The sequence below is a fragment of the Rissa tridactyla genome, chromosome 12 (assembly GCF_028500815.1).
Source record: "Rissa tridactyla isolate bRisTri1 chromosome 12, bRisTri1.patW.cur.20221130, whole genome shotgun sequence".
NCBI lineage: Eukaryota > Metazoa > Chordata > Aves > Charadriiformes > Laridae > Rissa > Rissa tridactyla.
The window spans coordinates 5,458,430-5,480,114 of record NC_071477.1 but is presented as its reverse complement, the minus strand read 5'-3'; the positions used below and the strand labels follow the sequence as shown (position 1 = coordinate 5,480,114).

Below are 21,685 nucleotides of genomic sequence, written 5' to 3'. Positions count from 1 at the left end.
ACCGCCCTGTTCCACTGTAGTCCATGCCCAGTAAGGCAGTCTCTTTTCCGAAATTGGGGTGAGGAGCCAACTTTAATAGGCAACGCTTTACATTAAAGCCTGCTTCCCCAAGAAAATAGTCTAACAGGAGGCGGTCCCTCTAAATGATTGATTTTTGAGAGTCCCTTGACTGGTGGCTTAAGAACAGCATTTATTCAATCTATAGACCGTGTAAGATACACAAGAGCCCAACCTCCAATAACAACAAAAAATGAAGGGTAGAGGAGTGGGTGTTCCCTTTGCCTGCAGACCTCTGCCAGCCTCCGCCTGCATTCACAGATGCCTGAATGCACGTGAAAAAAAGATAGTTTGCAGGTCATTGAGATGTGCAGGTTGCTGCTCACCAGCCTGGTGTGTACCAGCCAGACGGCATCCAAGCATACCTATTTGGAAAGCGGGCCTCAAAGGGACGCATTGTGTATATATATATGTATGTATATGTGTATATAATACATATATTTATGTATATATGCAGCTGTCTATGCAACAATGGCGTTTTTTCAAGGAAAAAGCTAAGCGACCTCTCAAAGCCTGGCCCTTTTTCAGTACCCCCTGCCATTACAGCAGCCTCCGATTGTCTCCATTAGCACTCCCGGCTCTGGCGCTCTGTGCTGGAGCACCGTTAGCAGCTGCCGGGTACCAAAGGCTGCCTCCCCTTCCCGCGGCGCACCCTGCCAGTGTGAGCTGACACTGACGGTGCCAGTCAGCTCGGAGGAGCACTGCTCCCCACACTTCCCACTCCCACCAGTCTGTCACCACTGCCGTGTGGCAGAATTACTGCCTCCTGCTCTCCAGCACATCCTAACACACAAAGAGCTGTGCTGCTGCTGCCAGCGCTCAGCTGCTCTGCGTATGCGAGAGAGGGAGGGTGCCTTGGAAAGGTCAGTGCAGGGAAGGAGGGCGATTCTATCTCCTTCCTTTAGGGGCCGTATCCTGGCATCGCAGTGAAACCTTGTCCTGCCGGCTGATCCGTGTTCATGGGGATGGCAGCCAGCGAGGGTTGTGGGGCTTCCCAGGGTGGTTTAATACCATGTGCAGGTCCAAAGAGCTTCCTCTGCCTGTTCCCTGCCTAGCAAAATCACCCTAAATTATGAAAATTGAATTTCTTCATTGGTTGTGACTCCACTCTGGACTCTTCCCTTTTTTTTTGTTCCTGGCCCAATTTCACTGGCAGCTTTAGCAGCACAACAGCAGCAGCCGCCACTGCCCTGGCTACAGCAAGATCCTCCCTGGAGCACTGTTTAATTTATCCCCCACATCCCCCATGCCCAAGGCAGCCCGGAGCTGGAACACTGCGACTCTGCCCCCTCCAACCGCATTAGCCCCGGGCCAATCTTGTCACCCCTGTCACCCATCGCTGACACTAACTCAACTTGCCTGCACTGTTGTAGGGGGCAGATGGACTGTCGGAGCCCGAGGGCATCTCTCTGAAACGCGTGGCGGTGGTGGAAGATTTCTTTGACATCATATACTCGATGCATGTGGAGAGCTCGTCGGAGCCGGGCAAAGCACCCAAACATGCCGGGCAGAAGAAAACCTACCGAGCGGTGAGACTCCCCCTTCGCGTGCTCCGGGCAGCGAGGGGATGGGAGCAAAGGGGCAGAGGGGCCGTGGGCATCCCATGGGGAGGGGGACAGGGATGGGAGGGCAGGTAGAAGCAGAGCCGCTGGCGGGAGGCAGAGGCGAAGGACAGTCCTGTTTGCCTGTGCGGGGAGGCGTGAGAAAGGAGTCGTTTAAAGGCAGAGCAGCTCTGCTTGGGAGACGGGAAACTGGGCTGCAGTGGCAGCACGATGGTACGGCTGCTTGGAGAGGAAAGATCAAGTGAATCATACAAAAACAACTCTACATGTCTGGGGGGAAAAAAAAAGAGAAACGCTCAGTATTACTGATGGACAAGGGGACGTTTGCCCAGTCCCCTGCGCACTCTGCCCTGCGCCATCTGCTTTGTCTCTGTCGGCCAGAGGGAAGTGTCTCACCTGGGTTTTGAAGGGCAGGAACAGCCAGAAAGAGGGACTAGGACATGGCCAGAATCTACCCCTCTTCCCCAGTGGGGTGGATGCTCTCACCAGCCCATGGCTGGGCTTCCTCTGTTGCAAAATGGAGGCAGCCACCGAGCTAAGTCTCGTCAGGTGCTCCGTGGATGCTGAGAACCAGCTCTATCCATCCTGAAACCACTCTAGTTAGGTCAGGAATAATTTAGCTTGAAGTGTGCTTCTCCAGGGAGCTTGCTGTTTCTCCTGACTCTGCAGAGCCCTTCAATGCAAACATTTGGGCTCTCCTTTTACAAGAAGAGCTGAATTTACTGTCCAAAACTGAGCTACTCCCTTGAATCCTACAGCCCTAAGGACCAAGTCGCTTAGAGACAGAAGTGGCTGGCTGGTGGCTCGTGTCTCTGGTGTATACATCATCTTGGAGAGGTCTGTGCAGGCTGCCCTGGTCTCTGCCATGATGCCTGAGATTATGCAGGGCTCGATGGCTGCCAGAGCCAGCTCAGGGGTGGAGTCTGTCCTGCCTGCCTGTGTCCCTGGGTTCAGCCATGGCTGTCTGTGCCGGCAGTGACCGAGGGGCAGCCCAGTGCCCTGCAGCCCCCCACGTGTGGTGGGAGCCCCCAGGGAGCGGGGCTCTGTGCTCACCACTCGTGGCACCACTCCATGCCCTGTGCATTCAACTCCTGCCCCTGCGGCACAGCCCTTGCAGCCAAGGGCAGGTGACCTCTTTATAGTCCGGGGGGGGAGCAGCCCCACCAGCACGACCACAATTCAAAAACTTTCCACTCATTTCCCCAGCAGACCACTCCGACCCTCCCCTAATTCCTTCAATTCAGCCCTCTGGAGGACTAATCTGTGCCCTGCACAGCCTCGGGGGAGCAGGCTGGATCCGTCTGTTTTCCCAGGCCTGCTCGCAGCAGTCAGAGCGCTTCACGCTCCACCCCTCTGTCTCCCTCTTGAGCTGAGATCATCACATTAGCAGCGTGTATCCCCTCCTGACCTGGCAGGACGCTGCTGGCTGGGCTGGCTGGCCTCGCTCATGCCCTGTCTCCCTGGAGCGCCTTTGCAGCCGGGTCTGGAAGGTGAAATGCTGCATAGCGGCACCCCGCGCCGTGGCTTGGGTGCACAAGGGGATGCTGCTGGGTGGTCAGCTCGGGAGGTTTCAGTGTCCCCTGCCATTTCTCTCCCTCTCCCTTTCCCCACCGTTTCTGATTAGAGGCACTGGAGAGTTTGCCCTTGTCCGTGACCTCCGGAGGGAGGCAATCAGAAAGGGAGTTTGGATGGGAGATAACTCATCAAGGAAGCTGTCTGCTCTGCAGAGCATCAAATCAGCTGAGAAATAACAACTGTATCACTAAAATTAGCTGAACGTTTGCAGCAGAGACTGTGGGCTTGCTGGAGCAAAAGAGGCAGGGAAACCGGGCTCAGCCCCGCAGGCAGCGCGAAGGGACATTTCCCTGCCTGCCCCACAACACCGCGTTTGCCACCGGCAATTTTCAGGCTCCTAATTTCAGCGTTTCTGTGGGAGTCCCTAGTGCTCATGCATTGATAAATATCGCAGAGAGGCAAAGGCTGAGCTGAGCAGCCCCTCAGTCACAACAGAGCTCGGTGGGGCTGGAACTAAAGAGGAGGAGAATCCCATGAGGACCGGGCACCGCATCCTCCATTTGAACGGCTGGGACAAGGTCCCTGCCTGAACTTTCCACCCATCTGGCATTAGCATGCATGTAAAACCTCGGGCTCTGCTGCCGCTCAGTGGAGATAAATGTCTCTCCCTCCCACGGCAACGGCGGGTCACGGGGCTGCTTTAGCCGTGATCAAGCAAACCCTCTGCCCCATTGCACGCCTTCTATAAGATTATTTTATTCCAGGTTTAAGCATCGCCCTTTCCCGTAGGGGAGAAAAAGGCTTGGAATTGAGGTATTTTTAATTTTTGTCAACAAAATAAGGTGGGAGGGTGATGCCCCCTGGCCAGAGGAGGGAGATCAGGACATCCCGGGCTCCTCTCCCAGCTCGGCCCATCACCAGCCATCGCTGGCGAGGTGTCTGGTTGCAGCCCTGCTTCCCGTTATGAGCCCCACTTCTGCCGGGCTAGCAGCCCCGAGGACTGGCACAAACAATTGAATTTCTGTCTGCTTTATGACCCCACTTGTAAGTGCTGTGACCCCTGCTGGGGTCACGGCCCCTGGTTTGGGAACCGCCGTGCTAGGACAAGTCACTTAGACCAAACAGGATGGGTGATTAACCGTAGGAACCAACCCCAAAGTAAGAGGTGGGCTCTCCACCTCTTAATGCCTTCCAATTAAGACCAGATGTCTTCCTGGAAGATGTTTTAGGCAAACCACAGGGCTGCAGGAGAACCTGGGTGAAGTTCCCTGACTTGTGCTACACAGAAGGTCAGACTCCATGATTTGATGGTCTCTCATGGCCTTACAGAAATCTATATTAAAATTGCCTCATTCCTTCTCCAAATAACCTAGTCTTGATCTTTAGAAATACTGTAAAATTGCTGCTGGCGGGGATTAATTGGAATAAGAGGACTCTGTGATAGCCAGGCATCTTCTGTGGGTGCTTAAGTCTGGATATAGTGTTTAACTTCAGGCATCCAAGTTTTAAATATTTATCCTTAGCTTTTCCTCATCTGTGAAATACAAATATCCCGCAAAGGTTCAGGAGACTTAATTCATTACTGTTTGTAAAAATGTTTTCAATTCCCTAGATAAAATATGTCACAGAAGTGCAAAGTATTATTAACAGTAATTGATTGTCATTGTGGGAAAAAGTGACCTGCCCTTACAAAAGATTAATGGATTCTTCAGGTTACTGGTGTGATGGTAATTAGCAACGCAAACAGAGCTGACGAGACCTTACTTTCCCATTTGATTCTTACACGTTTGTAGCTTTCCTCTTCCCAGACTTTGAGGGGGAATGGAAAGGAGTTTCTGGGAAGGAGTGGCTACGCAGGGAGCCCAAAGGTCTGTTCATTTGCCTCCCAGTGCCTTTCTGACACACCAGTTACCCTCCCAAAATGTTCTTCCATCAACAGTTGCTCCAGAGGGAGGGATTCTGGGATCCCAGGACTGGGCTGGAGGGAACGGTGTGTTGCTGTGAGTCGCTGATGTTCTCATCCAGCTGAGCAGGCGAGGTGGGAGGGTGCCGATGGCCTCCCGCGCCCCCCGCCCGGCTCTCCGTTAGCCATTCTCCCTCACCCAGGACATACAGCTGTCTCGTTATTTTCCCAGATTGCGGAGACATACGCTTTTCTCCCGAGAGAAGCTGTGACCAGGTTCCTGATGAGTTGCACCGAGTGCCAGAAGAGGATGCATTTCAACTCCAACGGACTGGAGCCCAAAGGTAAAGGCAAATGAATTCTGCCAGCAGAGCTGACACAGCGTTTCGTACCAGCGTGGTATCACTGATAGCTGTCGGGATACTGCCCCATCGATGAAATACTTCTTAACCTGATGGTTTTCTTAACCTGTCTTATTTTTCGTGCACTTTTATAGTCAAGCTGAAAGAATTGTTTAAATCTGGTTTGCCTGTCACTGTTTTCAGCTTAGAGAGCAGAAGCAGCCTAGCTTTCTTTCCGAGCATCCCCAGAGCAAAGCTTGGGTCAAAAATATTGCAGATATGTCTGCAATCAACTCATAATCGTATGTGGGTGGAAACTTCGATTTCTGAAAAAAAACATGAGCTAAAATTTTTCCTTTAAACTATTAATTTTGTAATGAAAGACACTGAATATGTCTGAAATAACTGAAGTTTCTGATAAAGAAGTAATTTGAATTAATAGATATGCACGTCATGATCCTATTTTTGATAACGGAAAGTGTTTTGATAATCAAAGTTATATTATGCCTATGCATACAACCAATTAGTGTGGCCATTGTGGTAGTTGGCTCATTATGGTTCTTTTGTAAATGGAACCAATCTGCAGCTCCTAGGCGGTACATAAGATGGGACCAGGTTTTCTTCCAGAGTAAATGGTTAAAGTTGACGTTTGTGTGTTTTTTTTCTGAATTACAAACTCATGGTCATGATCAAGTGCAAAGGATCAAACTGACTCTGAGAGGTTTCACCCAACAAAATTGCTTCTTTAAAAACACATAAGCAAACTCCAGAGAGTTAGACTATTTCAAAACTGTTAAGGCAAACAGGCTCATTTGGCAGCTCTTATCAAGCAGAGAAGCAAAATTAAATGAACAAAGGACCCAACAATAGAAAATTTCTAATATTAAATACCGATTTCTGACTGTTTACTGCTAGGAGGAGAGCTAGGGACAGCCCAGAGGTTCCGTTTAAGTGGATTATGTGTGCCAGCTACCCAAAGCTGGTGACTGAAATGCTTTGTACTTGTTATATTTTTTAGAAACTCTCCAAATAATCCTATGTGACATTTATTAGTCAAAGCTCCGTTACTGCGGCACTTCCCACTCTGCCAGCTAAGGGCCCGATCCCTCTTTCCAATTAGGTCAAGAGAAGTTTTGGCCTTTGGCCTCACTGGGAGCAAATCTGACCTTTACACTGATGGTGCCGCATCCGTCACGGGTGACATTCCGAGTGCTGCCGCTGCAGCTGTCAGCTCCATGGACGGGAAGGGCCATGGGATGAGTCAGGCCAACAAGGATGTCGCCTCTTGGCTTGACCCAAAGCAGGACACTGCACTAAACGCCTGGCAATAGCTGAGCCCTCCACCATGGAGCTCAGGATCCCTTTTCAGGAGGAGGCTGATGAAAAGGGCCATTGTTCCTTCAGGGACTCCCTCCTGCCCACCCACCATCCCCGGGTCTCCCCGGAGCACCCATCCTGGCTCAGAGGCGGCTCAGAGAACATCAGGTGCTCAGTACCCTCTCCAGAGCGGTCCTAGCTGTGGAAATTGGGGCTTAGATCTGGCTGTCCTGAGCAAATTTATAAATTAATGTCAATAATAATTTCATAAAGCTTTCCCTCTTAGCAGTTCTCTTCCAAAATAAATCAAACAGGAAAACAAAGGATCCCGCGCATAAAAAATCCTGCTTCTTACCCACCCGCACTGGAAGGACAGAAGTGCCTTTCTGCTCTGAATAGTACCTAAATAGTGACTAAGTACCTGTGAAAATGCATAGTGTAGATTAGATAAGGTAACTTTTACTGGGGAAACGTGTCTGATTTCACTAATACATACTCAGGAATTTATTGGGAGCAAATCACCTAAAAAACCATTGGGGTTGTAGAAGAGTTATGTGGGTGTACATAAATAAGCTAATATAATACACACACGTACAAGCATACATAGGTAAAGTTTAACTCAGTAAGGTGAAAAAAAATTAAGTCATTCCCATCTCTTGTCCATTAAACAAGTCTCAACACATTTCCTTAGTGATCACAAAAATCCCTGATTAAACATATCTGACATCAAACCCTGCAGGGCACCCACATAATTCATAAAAGCAAATTGTCTCGCTTATGGGAAACTTTGAACATCACTGGACTTTGCTGTGATCTCTTTACCCTGTTATTAAATTAGGACTAATTCCAGTGGAGTTATACAAGTGTGGAATTAGGATCGAAACCATTTCACTTGAAACCATTCTGCCTGCTCCATCTGTATGTCAAACACATGGGGCATGTGATACAGAGAACGTTTTGAAAAATGAGCTAAAGGATTCCAGTAGCCCCCTCTGGTGACGTAGGATGTGAGGATTGTACCCATGGAGTCCCTCAGGCCTTTTAAAACAAAGGTTTTCTTTCTTTTCCAGTTAGCTTAAAAAAGAATAAAGGTTTTGGTTTTTTAGGCTCAAGCTCTTATCTGTTGCAGTTGCACAAATTCACAGTAAATTTGCAGCTGCTAATGGGATTGTTCCAGATTTACATCAGGATGGTTTCAGGCAGAATCTAAGCACCAGAGATCATCTACCTCCTTCTTCCTCCCCACGTGAGGATGCTGAGCTGCTTCTGTTGAGCCTCAGTCATTTCTGCAGCGCTGAACTATTAAGCAGGGGGTGGCAGGAGAGCAACATATCATCCTCACAGGTCTGAAAGACTCATCCATGCCTGTGCTTCAAGGAAAGAGCAGCTCTATCTTCGTTACTCTTAGCAAATGCTTTCCTAAACTCTTCTTAAAGAAGAGTTATCGGAGAAAGAAATATTGATGACCCCAGCCAGCCTGGGTAAGGTGGCAGATTTTGTTCCTGGGAGCTGTTTCCCCTTTCACCACAGAACCAGCCTGCGAGAAGCACCCCTTGCACCAGGATTTTAGCATCTTTTCATCACAAAGTAACATCCTTGCACAGTAGAATAATGGCTTATTTTGGGTGCTTAATATATAGAGATGTAGAAGTGCTCTTAGTTAATCTGTAGGTCGAAGCATGCCAGACACACTGACATACAGCCGTGAGAAAAGAAGGGAGGAATTAGTTTACGAGGTTCCTAAAAGCTTTGCACCTTCATATTTGAGCAAATTGATGGCCTGAGTAGCTCTGGCCCCGCTTTCCTGTATCCACAGGCAGGAATGCTTCAGCTGCCCAGGATCAAATTAGATGGACCTGGAAAAAAAGCATAATATTTCCACAAACCCAGTTAGTATCTTGATACAGAAGATTTGCAAAAACCTATGTGATGTTTAAGCCTGTTACAGGCAGTTTTTCAGTCAGGTCATTTCTTAATCAGACATGATAGATCTGGTATTTCCAGAGGTGTGGAGCATCTTCGGGTCTGCTGAGTTTCACTGGGATTTTTTGATATTCAGCATTTCTGAAAAGCAGGCCCATTATGTTTGGGTTGATGGGTTTTCTAAGGTGCTGTAAAACATTTTGTGAAGGCTCTTTTTCAAGGGGCTGTGTCAGAGGTGCCTGTGAAACCAGTGACCCCAGAAAATGCAAGCCAGCCAGGGAGATTCAGAGATGGGAATGGAAACCTCCCACCATTGGTTCACCTTCTGCTCCTGGAAATCCTTCCCCATCCGTCGTTGTTTAAGCTCACTTTCCAGTGGACACCACACATCCCTTCAAAGTGTGCTGGAAGGCTGGATTAATTCTCCACACTTGGATCTGCCTGTACTGAGGGCAAAGAAATCTTCCTTTTAGCCAGCAGCCATCCCTGTGGGAAACGGCAACTTTCCTCTTGAACAAACCCATTGCACAAACCTGTAAATTCAGTGTTAGAATAGATCCTTCTGGTGGTCTTCATGTCCTACGTGGAGGGCTTGCAAGCTCCACGGTGATGACGGCAGAGCTGACAAATCTTTGAGGGTTCAGAAAAATCACTGAGAATTTGCTTTGTGGGGACTCCTCTGGTCTGGCTCAACAAAATGATCTGCAGGAGCAGTCTAAATCTAGAATGATCTCTAGAGCTCAATGTGATGCAGCCAGAGGAATCAACAGGAAGAATTTAAATTAAAGTTCGTTAAAATTAAGTTTATGTTTTAATGAGCGTGTTAAAAATAATCTTCATCACCAGATAGAGATACTTAATAAGTTGCCTTAATGTTAACTCCTACCTGAGGGAATCCCAGCAAAATTGGCAAGACTTTGCAATGCTAAAGCAAGCTGCAAATATATTCTTGTTCATCAACCTCTGCATAAATCCCATTTGCATGGAAGTGCTTCGGAGGCATCAGCAAGACTTGGTGCCTTCCTCTGCTACAATCTAGTTTGGTAGACTGAAAAATCATGTATTATGGGTAGTCTTTTCCGCAGGTGACAGCAATGCTTTTTTTTTTTTTTTTCCAAAACAACATCTGTTCTGTAATTATGTTCTTGGTGGGGCCGTGTTCTTATAGGAACCTTAGCTCAGCGGGCACCAGCTCTAGCAAGGGATTTTAAGCACTTCTAAATACATAAGTTTAACGATTATGAGAACACATCATAGCTTTGTGCTTCCACATCCCTGTATCTAAATAAAGTTTTTCTTCCGTTCTTCAGAGAGCGAACCACCTTCCTCTTTGGTTTCTGGGATCATTGACTACAACATGCCCCTCACCTCTACTTACCTGAAGCAAATGAAGCTGCGGGTAATGAATTCCCAGGAACAGGTGAGTCGCGCTCCGGACGCAGGGCGGTGCGAGGTACAGAGCGGGTTTCTGCCCATGCTTAGGGGGTGAAGGTGCTTGATTGGTGCTTGGCACATCAATTTTTGGAGGATGCTTTTGGAAATTGCCAGTTTGTCCAGGCGGGCCAGGCTCTGACCAAGTACAGCGAGTGTTGGTGCCTGGAAGTTGGAAGGGCAGCGTGTCTCTGGTCTTCTGGCTCAGAGAAAGCAGAGGGGGCTACTTCAGTCATGTCAGTGGAGAGCAGCAGAGGTGGAGTTGGTGCAGTTATTGCTTATAACAGTCTGCTTGTTCTTTAGATGTACAGTTCTTCTAAGAAATTGTCTTAAAAATAAATATGGCAAATAGAAATTTGTTTCTTTACCACCTCCTAATTGTCTGGGAGCATTATCAGAGGGGGTCTGACACCCAGACCTTGCTTCGGTTGCTCCAGTGCTCTCTTAAACGGATCGGCAACTTGAGGAAGTTCAACCGCAGCTACTTGGTTCTTGTGTCAAATTAGGAGAAGGCTCAGTTGTTTGATGAAAGTGTTAAGCCATCGGATTTTGATTTGGGAATGGATGGGGCAGACTGCCACAGGATTATACCCAGGCTGTGCAATTTTCTGAAGTTCTGCAGCTGCAGAATTAGCTATGGGAACCTCTGTGCACCATGGAAACAGTCTATAAAAAGAAAAGTATGTTTTAGTTGCTCCCCACAATCTGCACTGGAAGCCAGTGCTGGATTTTCTTTCCAGCACACTGAAACCTGAATCTGATCTCATACATTGCTGCCAGTTGCAAGAAGTGAAAGAATTTGCATTGTGCAGTGGTGGAAAACCTTGCTGATAGCTTGAGCTGTGAAGTTGTGCCCAGTGGGTACTTTTATCTAAAGGGACATTGGTTAGAGCATCTCTTGCCAGGGTGTAAAATTCCGGATGTGGGTTTGCTGTCAGGAACTGGAGAGATACCGAGCTCCTCCATCGCTTCGGCAGCAAAGCCTTCTTGCTGGAGGACAAAATGGCATCTGGCTGGAAGCACTTCTGTGTTTTGGAGCTTTTTTCCTTTGCGTGTGTTGGATGCTTGAGTGGGTTTAAGGTTTTGTTTGCAATACGTTATGTTACGGGCTTTTGAAACGTGAAAGGCTGCGATGTGCCAGGTTTGGCGCTTGGGCTGCATCGGGGGGTAGAACTATGGACAGCTCCGGGGCCGGCTGGGCTGGGGTAAACTGGGATGAGCTGGGCTGGGGTAAACTGGGGTGGGCTGGGGCAAACTGGGATGAGCTGGGCTGGGGACATGGGGTGGATGGCTGCACCGCTTTGTGACATCTGATGGCTGCTTCGCGACCAGTTTTGGATAAATAGGATCAAAAGCTGACATATTCCAACCACATCTGGCTTGTGCAAAGTGTTTGCCGGGTCTCGGTGCAACTCCTAGCAGAGAGGCGTTGAGATTGCAGGCCCTACCATTGTCCGTACCGATGACTACCAACCTATTTTTCAGAAAGGCGAGGAACTCAGTGGTCCATGAAGGCTAACTGTGCTTTTCAGCATTTGAGGCGGTTCTTTCAAGTTAAGTTTCATGTCTAAAAAGAGATGGTCTGAGAGGTTTGTCTAGTTACCATTTATGCATTTCCTACCAGTTCCTCTTGGCTCCAAACCTTTGTTCAGGAGAAGTGTGTTATGAAGCTTCATTAAACTCCCGTACATGGTTTCTACAGGTAGAAAATTGGATTTACAGTTTGATCTTATTTCCGTAATAAAAAACGCTCCAGAACCTGGCAGGCTTTAGTACTGAATCTTGAGTGTTGAAGCTGCACATGCTTAGGGATGCTTGTTTTGAGAACTTTGGTTGGTAATTTAGAGATTTGAGAATTTTATACCCTGAATTTTGGTTTAGCAGTTTGCACAGGAGCTATCACTAGATAGATAGATATAACGTGCTGCCGACACGAATACTCTTGAAGCTAGCTAAGATCGGAATAGAAGCATATGTCATATGGGAACAAAAAAGGGACCAGCTGAGGCAACCAGCAGTTGTTGGTTTAGATCATAAATCAAACGGCTTGATGTTATTCCCTGCCTCTAAAGTTTTTCTTTTCCTGAGCTGTCATCGGTATGTTGCAGTGCAGCTTTCTAAGCTTTTCAAGCTGTAGCAGCCAAGGGAAAAACCTATTTGGAAGAAGTAAAATTTGCCATTCGGTGTATTACTGAAACTGATTCCTGAGAGCAAAATAAGAAAAGATCAGTCTTATCGCTCAGACTTCTGAAGCATTAAAGCTTTCTGTCAGATCTGGAGGTAACGACAGTCTGGAGAGGATACAGGTGGTTGGACGTGGTGGAGAAAATCCAGCGGGGCTTGGGTGCTGACCGTTCTGAGATACGGGACGCTCCCTGACGTCCCCTGGGGAAACAAGTGCCATGCTCCTAAGGCAGCTCTGGCTCTAACTGGAGCTGCTAATCCTGAAGTCTGTGTGAAGGAAGAGAGGAAAAGCAGAATTAACCCAGGAATTGCCTGCTCAGCACAGCTCAAAACACGCTCTGTTTCCTATTGCCTGTGATAATATCAAGACCAGGCTTCGGTTCCTTCCACCAAGCAATCTCCTGCTGTTTTTTCCCTTCTTCATACTTTGCACTGGAGACACTACAGTACCATCCTTTTTTTCCTGGAGGATCCTGGCAATCTTTGTGGAGCACGGGCTATGAAACAGGGGCTGCTGCTCTGTCTCTCCCCAGGCAGGGAGCTTTAGGGTTAGGGAGTTGCAGGTGTTGGGGTTCCAGGTGTTTACAAGCTGTGAAATTCCTCTAATGATAATAGAAATAATTCTGACTTTGCTACAAATGCAAAACAGGAAGAAAATACAACCTGCTTTTAAAGTTTGTTTGCACTACCCAAATATACACTGCATGGGTTTTATATCTCAACATTTACAAAACGATGGTGGTTCCTCTCTAGCTCAGCTTTGCTGCCGTGCCGCCTCACTGCCTTGCACTCACCAACGTTTGATGGTGATAACAGAAAGAAACCAAGCGACTGCCTTGTGTTCTACTTGGCTTTTGCCAAAAGCAATTATTTGGATGCAGCAGCACCAGGAGGAACTTGCTTCACTTGGGGTAACAATGAATGAATTTATGCCAAAGTGGCCTTTTAACTTCATTATTAGGAAAAAAAAAAGTGTGCCTGTAACTGTAATTTATTAGTGCTGTTAAGGACGTCAGTATTAGGGCAGGAGTGTCTCCACAAGGAAGCACAGCCAGAAGAACCTTAAAGAAAGCATTTTATCTCTGCTTAGGGACAAAAAACAGTCAGGAGAGGAGCTCTTTACATGGTTGCTCACAAAATTAAGAGAGTTCCTGCAGAATATGTTTCAATATATTTCTTGGAGTCAGTACATTTATTCTGCCATGACGGAAAACAACTGTGACCCATGTTGCTTAAATTGGGTTCACTAGAACATGCAGGAGCTCCTGGGCTGTGAGTCTTCCTTCATTCCCATTTTATACCAATTCTCACATGGGTGAGAAAAATCAGGCCCCTTACCCTTGCCACAGAACGCTGCACTTCAGGGTACCTACTGAGGCATTGAAGCGTCTCTGAACTTCTGACCTTCCCGATCTAGCAGCAAAAAGGAATGAAAAGAAGATATTTGATATTTATCTATAATGATCCTTCCACCTCATTTTCAAACAATAAATATTAGCATTTTTAACTGATTGGTTATTTGAGTTTATTGCAGTCATTTTCCAGACAGTCTTTTCTGTCCTATTCAAACGCAGCCTCGGATTTATTTTTCATGCCACACTGTCGGGCATGATTTCCACTGGTGGCTGGTAGAATATGAAGATTTTAAAAGAAGAAATCCATGAAATACCGGGCTCACTCCTGCTCTGGAGATGAGATGTTCCTAATATCTTGGCAGACACAGTCTAGGGCCGAGTAACCAGGTTTAAATGATACAGAAACATTTTCAAAGGTTGCTTCAATGACTGCTGACAGAAGGTCATGCAATCAGTGAATGGCAGGAGCTGCTCTTGGATGGGAAATAACACAAGGGCTTTTCTTGTTGCTATGGCTTTGCTACACTGACTTGTGAGTGTTTGAAAGGGACGGAGCCTTGTCCTGCACCGTCACACACTCCATCCATCCAGTAATTTCCCTGTAAACCTGGAGTGTGTGACAGCGGGTGGATGTGAAGTGGTTTTCAAAACACAATTTCAACCTACGTTTTAACCCGAACAGCAGAGTAATCCTGGAAGGGGACATGGAGGGGTTCAGATCCCACGGATGTACAGGGAGTTGGCTTCGTCTAGTGCTGGCGAGGATCGAGCCTCCTCTGCAGGATTCGGGAGCTCATGGAGCCTCATGACTGTGATGTTAAGCCCTCCTCCTTCCACTCTCCTTTCTCCCTGGCCCACCTGTATTGTGCTCGCTCACTTCAGTGTCTCAGAGGGCTCCGGTATTACCAGAACAGCTAAGATGCATCTTCCCCTGGCAGCTCACTTGCTTCCTTCTGCTTCGGATCCATCTCCAGGCTAATCCTGGGGGTGCAGAACTGGCAGAGGCAGGGAGGGGAGTGCGCAGCTGGAGAAGAGAGCAAGTTAGATCTTCATTTTCAGTCTGTAAGTTCACTAGCGAGAATTGTGGACATCTCTTCTTATGCAGTCCAGAGACCAGACCCAAATCTGGCAGAGCTGGCAGCTGCTGTGTGAGATCCAGGACCTGAATTTATCTGTTTGAGTGCTTAGCGAAGAGATCCCAAAGAAACACTGTATGTGTTCATAGATGTGCAGAGAAGGCAGAAGCATGCAGTCAGTATTTGGAAGGAAGTGGGATGATGTGTTTGCATCACATGAGGATGATAAGGTACTTCCCAGTCCATTAAAGAGGGTGTTAAACATCATCAGGAATAAATATCTCTAAATCAACTTGACGAGATAACTCTTATTCAAACGGCCTTTCCTTGGCTTGGGAAGATGTTTCCTGATGTTAATTTTTAAGACGTTTTGGAGCACTAGAGAAGTTCCCTAATGCACCCTTACCCACAGAAGAAAAGGGAATATTGTCTGTATGCACAGAGCGAGGCACCATGACCAGAGCTGTTTGAAATACAGATTTAATCTATGCGATAAAGGCTTGCTCGTAGATCTGCATCAGCAAAGCCCTCTAGTGGAGATGCAGCTTCTGCTGGCAGAAGTGGGCTTTGCCAGATAAATTTAAATTATGCCCTCAATGAGAGACTTTGTCCAGGCAAAAGCCAGGGAGGCAGGTTCGGCCGTCATAACAGCATTCTTTGCTGGCAAAGATAGTTTAGCAAAACTTTCATCCTTGGCCTTAATGGCTCATGCGATGCAGGAGGTCAGATGATCAAACCATTTAGCCTGGTTTCAAACTCGTGTGAATGGCTTGCTTTCAGTGAAGGTCGGCTCATTTTTGTTATTGGAATTAACTCTGGCGTTCCCAGCTAGTAAAAACTTAAGAGCTTTTCTTTCCCATTGTGTAGATCTTTCAGTATTTTTCCTAGTGTAGCTGCATTACAGGTGAGCTTTGGGTTTCTTCAATGCGAGCTCAACACAAGCAATCAATTTGAGACCCTGACTTGGGCTGGCTGCAATAAATTCTGCTGCTGCAGCTTTCACCTTCAAATGAGGTGCGATGCCAAGGCCCTAACTCTTTGCAGTTTTGGGGCAAATCACGTTATTTTCTGTAAGAAAAGAGGTGTTAATTTAAACAAAGTGGCATTGCCTGATTCCAGTGATGCCAGGCACAATTTCCTCCTCAGCTGCTCAGGTGTGTTTAGTTGCTGCGTGCAACTGGTCTGGTCCATTTTCCTCACTGGGAGCTGTGCACTGGTGGAGAGAAGCTGGTCCCTTTCCCACTCTGTTCGCTTCCCTGTGATGTTGTGCAGCTTAACGAAGGTCCTGGAGAGGCGGCTGGGGGATGTTTAGAAATTTGTCTCACTCTTGCTGCTGTGGTTGTCATGCTAGTGAGGGCTGGGTTGGATCAAGCAGGAACAGGGCATGGCAGACCAGATGCGAACCGGGCAGTAGGAACCAGCAGCGAGAGTGCCTGAAAGGATGGATGGGTCGGTGGCACTTGGCTGGGGAGCGTGGAGTCCCCTGGGCTGGTGGAAGTGACTCCACGGAGCTCAGCACTGCGCGGACGTGGCCATTGGGACAGGATGGCCCACAAAGCCTGTGTGGGTTCCTTGCTCGCCCCACAGCAAGGCTCTTCGGCCCTGGGGCTGATCCACCCATGGGTGATTAGAACCAATTGCCCTTGGTGCACGTTATCCAGCGGTGCAGTCCGAGGAGCCTGATAAAGCTGAGCTGCCTGAGCCTGTTTCTGGGAACACTCAATGAGAAGGGCCAGAAACCACATTGTGTGTCTTTAATTCATCGTTTCTTCCAAGTAGCTCCCCTCTTGGTGAGGAGAGATGCTGCCCATTCCCTGTGCGGTAATCAGCATCAAAGGCAGCTGTTCCCAGTAGAACTGGAAACAAAGTTTTGGTTCAGGTCCTGTAAAGCAGAGCTAGGAAACATTCCCAGGGGAAAAACCTGAACCTCAGGGTGATAAAAGCATTTAACATCCATGGAATAGTCTCATGGATCCAGTTAAAGTTATCCCGTACCTGTGGAAAGATTTGCACGGTGAGGTTTTCGGCATCGTCTCCCAGGTTTGGGTGCTGACGTGCTATATGTTGACTTTGATCAAGTCACACAAATGGCTGTTTCTTAATTGCTTTCTCCCTTTAAAAAGGGGGTAATACCTTAGAGAGACTTCTGAGGTCTCGCTCACTAATAAAGCTCTTCAAGAGCTTGGATGGCAACTACTTTGAGAGTGCGAACTATTATTAATGATTTCCGTTATTATAGAAGATGAAGCTGTGTGGTTCAGCTTTTTAACCTTGAATCGTGTACTTGCTTTTGTTTCCGCTGCTGTTAAACCTGCGCAGGCAGGCTTGCACCTTGCCTGCTTGCACAGGCTCCTCAGACCCGCATCACGAGCCTTATGTGCGCAAAAGGAGTGTGTGTGTGTATCTGAAGAGTCGGTTTTACTCGCAAAGATGGATTCTGAAGAACGCAGTATGGCTTGAGAATGGCTAAAAATGGTTTTAGTGGGGGTTCTGTTTATGCTGACTTGATTCTGATCTGGGTGCCCAAGAGATAAGCTGTGAGGGTTGTCCTCAATGTGTAACGCAATGCAGACGTTCCTGCCAGCGCTGTGGGTTCAAGCTTTGGCAAGAAATGTTAGGGGATATTGGGCTGTGATTGACCTGGCCCTTCAAACACCCGTTCCCTGTACTCCAGAGGAAGTCAAATTCCATGCATAGAAAAACTCCTTTCCTTGACAGTGACTGGTGTACCCTGCGAAGTACAGAGCTGCATTTCCTTTCCATCTCTTGGTCTTGGCTCCTGGGAAAAAAAAACCCTTTTATTCATGCATATGCCAGATGCTAACAACTGCTACTTTTACAGAAGGAGCAACCAAGATGAAGTGGGAATGCAGCCCTCAGCCCACAACAAATCTGGTCTATAATAAAGTTTCCCAAATCTTTACTCTCCTTTTTTTTCCCTGACTCTGCTGTGGATGCCAGATAAGTTAAAATACAGTGTTGATAAAAGCTGCGTATCCCCCTCGTGCCATGCGAGTGGGGCCCTCCATCGGCAGCTCTTCTTGCCCCCCTTCCCTTACTGGCCTTGCCCCTGAGAGATTCGCATTTTAATGCTTATTACCCAGTAGGGTTTGATGGTCATGGAGGACCCGATGCAGGAGGTCCCATTTGTTATTTAACCTACTTTTCAGAGGCACAAGAACATCAAGTGACTCGCACAAGGTCGCCCGTGAGTCAGTGACTCCTCTGGCATGATGGCCGGATCCTGCCGTCCTGCAGTCCCCTGCTCTCACCACTTGATCACTGTGCTCACACTCCTCAACAACACAACTATTCAATTAAGCTCCTACGGTGTCTTAAATGTAGTTTATTCCTGGGTTTGACAGCAGCCCTGGCATTCTTGCAGAGCCTTGCCTTAGGAAATTACGACAGATGAGGTCAGGGCATCGTTAGCGATGCCCTTAGAAGCATTGCTGCCTGGGACGCAGGCAGGCTGCGGGGTGCAGGGGCCATTACAGCCAGGGCACGGCTCTTCTTGGGACCTGCAGCTCAGGTTCTGGTGGCATCCGATGGGAGCCTGTCTGGGAAGCACAGCCTGATAAGGAGCCCCAAGTTTTCTGCATGGGCAGATCTGTGTCCCTGCGAAGGGGTTTGCAGGGACCAGAAGTAATGAACACATTGCAAGGAGAGAGGGAAGGAAGCGACTTATAAATAATATATTTGATGTGTATTACATATATATAATATAATAACAGTAGTACGGGTTTATTATGTTGTGTTTTTTTTTTTAACGTGTGATCCCGTAAGGCACTTACCCCTGTTCCTGACAACTTGATAAATTATTATTACCAATTCTGTATCTAATTGCCAGTTATTTCCCCCTAGATAATTTGAATCTGAAAAATACCCACTAGAAAGGAGCTTGCCATGCCGTTTCCCAAAGCTTCCCTCCCTGGTTCTGGAGGCAGCCCCTCTTCCGCCAGTGAGCCCCACTTCTGCCAGCCTCGTGACCCCGCGCGCTGGCACAAACAATTGCATTTCTGTCGGGCTCGTGACCCCACTTGTAACGGCGGTGACCCCCCTTGGGGTCAGGACCCCTCCCCTACACGGGGAAAAGCTCCTGCCCAGCAGCTATTGCTGGATGCTGTTCCTCCCTCGCTCCCTGTGTGGACGCGGCTGTTCAACACTAAGTTTGCCGATGTGAAATTTAGGTTAATCCATTTCCAAAGTGGATTAACCTAACCCACACAAAGGCACTTAGTATAAAATAAGAGTGTCCACATGGTGAGGCAGCACAGAATAGTGACCGAGCTTCAAACTCGCACCCTGGCTGGTTTGTGTTGCCTGTGAGCTCCCCAAAAAGAGGGGCAGGCGCCTCACTGCCAGGGGGATGTGCTTTCCTAAATGGCTTTAAGCCAGTCTAGCTTGAAGCCGAAGGCAGCGCAGGGAGTAAACAAAGCCCAGCAATGGGAAGGGGTTAAAAGCCCGCTCCACTGAGGTCCACAGCAAGTCTCCTGTTCACCTTAAATGGTCAGGATTTTATTTTAGCTTCAGGGAGGAGCAGCAGCCATTGAGCTGGAAGTAAGCACGGAGCAGGCCCCCAGGCTGGGGGCTCACAGCCCGCTGCCCTCCCAGCCGGCCGCTTCCTGCAGGAGCACAGGAGGCTCCCAGGGCTCTGCTCTCACCCTTCAGCCTCCGGCTCCATAGATCAGCCTGGAGGAGATGGAAGTGCAATACTGAGCGATACTCATTTTCACCTCCAGCCTCTGATCTTCCTGAGCCGCCCCTCCTCCCTTGCACGCTTTCCCTGGCAGTGAAGTGGTTAACACTGGAGTAGAAAACATCATAATTGGACATCCGCACTAACAAGCCATAAACATGAATGTGGCGGTTCCCATCCTCGGCTCTGGCACCGGCCTACCACAGGCTCCGTCGCGGAATCCGTTACACTTGGTTTATTTCGTAAAATTTCCTTCATAACCATTAAACAGCAAGAGACTTGAGATGGGCTGGGGAGAGGGATGCTGAGATGCTGGCGCCCATCGCGGTGATCCCCAACCAGGCGGGAGGTCACCAACCCACTGCCCTCGGGGCCCTGCCTGGGAGCGGGTACCATCTTGGGGGATGCAGGACACCAGGCGCTGCCTGCCCCGAGCTGGGTCGCAGCATCCCGGTCCCCCCCAGGGACCTGGCAGCACGGTGCCCTGTACGGGGCTGTGCTGGGGGCGATGGCCGAGATCGGTGGGCAGCTTTGCTGTCAAGGAGCTGCCCTGAAGAGCTGCTGATTTAACAACAGCCGAGATCCAACGTTGAGACAGAGGCTGCAGCATTGAGTGATGCTGGTGCTGGCAGCGTAGGGTCGTCTTCTGCTCCCACGGTGGGAAAGGGAGAATCATCTGAAACAAAAGGATTCAGCAGAGGAGGAGGAGGCAGCGCAGGGCCTGGGCACCGCTGCACCCACCGAGCGCAGGGGAAGGGGGGCTGGGGGACACCCACCCGGCTCCGCGGGGACTCACAGCCGGGGGTCCCGTAACTTGCGCCCCGTAACGGACCTGCGGAGGCCGGGCTGGGCCGGGCGTCCCCGGGCGGGCTGTGGGTCACTGGGCCGTGCCGTGCCGGTTGCATCCCCGCCCCGTGCTGTGCCGAGCCGTGCCGAGCTGAGCCTCCCCGGATGGGTTACAGCCACCCACCGGGCCGTGCCGTGCGGAGGGTGCCCGGGCGGGTTGCATCCCCCCCGGGCCGGGCCGTGCCGTACCGATCCGTACCGAGCCGTGCCGCCGGCCGTGCATTCTCGCTGCTCTCCAGCAGGCGCCCGGCCCTGGACATTGTCTTCTTCCTCCCGGAGGAAGGGCCCTCCCCGGCCCTCCACAATGTGCTCTTCCAGGCGCGGCCCCCCGGTGCTCCCGCCCCCCGCGGCCCCGCTCCCCTTCCCCCGCCCCCTGCGCCCGCCGCCGGGCCCCGCTCGCCCCCCTCCGCCTCCCCGTCCCCCGTTCCCCCCCCTCGGGAGCCGGGAGTGACGCGCTCCGCAGCGCCGGCCCCTCTCCCCGGGCAGCAGCTGGTTGTCAGCCTCTCCGGAGCGCCGCCAGCCCGGGCCCCCTCCCTCCCTCCCTCCGTCCGTCCCTCCGTCCCTCCGCCCCGCGCTCCCAGCCGCGCCGCCGGGCTGGCGCAGGCCGGCAGGCCCCAGGCTCTGCTCCAGGTAGGCGACCGTCCGCAGGGGGCTCCCGGTACCGGCCCCCCTCCACCCCGACCCCGGGGCGGGAGGGGATGCGCGGGGGCTCCACGCGGTGCTGCGGGAGGAGGGGGGAGGGTGGGGGGGGAGGTTGGCGGGCGGGGCGGGGCGGGGCGGGGGGGGGGGGCGGCCGCGGGGCCCTGCCCCAACTCCGGGGGGAGCGGCCGCGCCGCCCCGTTTCCCCGGGAAGTTGCCGGTCGCCTGGCCGGTGGCGGGAGAAGGGGAGGGACGGGGCTCGGGGCGGGGGGGTGGGTGGGGGTGTGAGGTTGGCGCGTCCTTCCCCGCTCCCGGCGCGGCTCCCCCCTTCCCCGGAAGAGCACAAAAGCGCAAGAAGAAAGTGGGAGGAGGCGGCGGCGGGAGCGCTCCGGCCACATCAATTCCCGGGAACCGGCCCCGCCGCCATCGCCGCCCGCCCCGGCCCCGGCCCCGGCCCCGGGCGGGGATTGTGCTGGAAATAGCCGCCTCCCTGGAGGTAAAGCCCTACTTACGTGTCAATCCCCGCCGCACGCTGAGCCCCGTGCGACAGCCCCCGTTCCCCGCACACGGGCGGGCAGTCTCCGTCGCGGGTGTATTTATTTACCTGCGGGCGGAGGCACGCGGGGGACCGGGACGGGGACGTTCACCCGGTTCCTCGCCCCGCGCTGCTGCGGGGAGACACGCGTGGGAACCGCGTCCCACCGGGGGAAACGCCGGTTCCCGCGGCCGCCGGGGGTGGGGGGGACCCCCGGCCGCTCAGCCCCCTCTTCCAAAACCGGGACTTCTCCCGCCTCGGCACCGGCTTCCCGGTGCTCGTGGCAGAGCAAAGTGCCCTTT

The 21,685-nt window shown here is 50.5% G+C and overlaps 1 protein-coding gene across 3 annotated transcripts in view; it reads left to right on the top strand.

Moving 5' to 3' along the window:
• Window positions 1–21,685, top strand: part of NOL4L (nucleolar protein 4 like) — a 61,692-nt gene that overhangs the window by 16,464 nt on the left and 23,543 nt on the right. The window contains exons 2-4 of one of the 3 annotated variants that reach the window (XM_054218288.1): window positions 1,431–1,586; window positions 5,270–5,381; window positions 9,929–10,038. In XM_054218288.1, coding sequence (XP_054074263.1) covers window positions 1,431–1,586; window positions 5,270–5,381; window positions 9,929–10,038 — 378 coding nt within the window. Of the gene's footprint in view, window positions 1–1,430; window positions 1,587–5,269; window positions 5,382–9,928; window positions 10,039–20,744; window positions 20,840–21,195; window positions 21,345–21,685 lie in introns of those variants that run through there. The other 2 variants (XM_054218291.1, XM_054218290.1) reach the window with 2 other exon arrangements.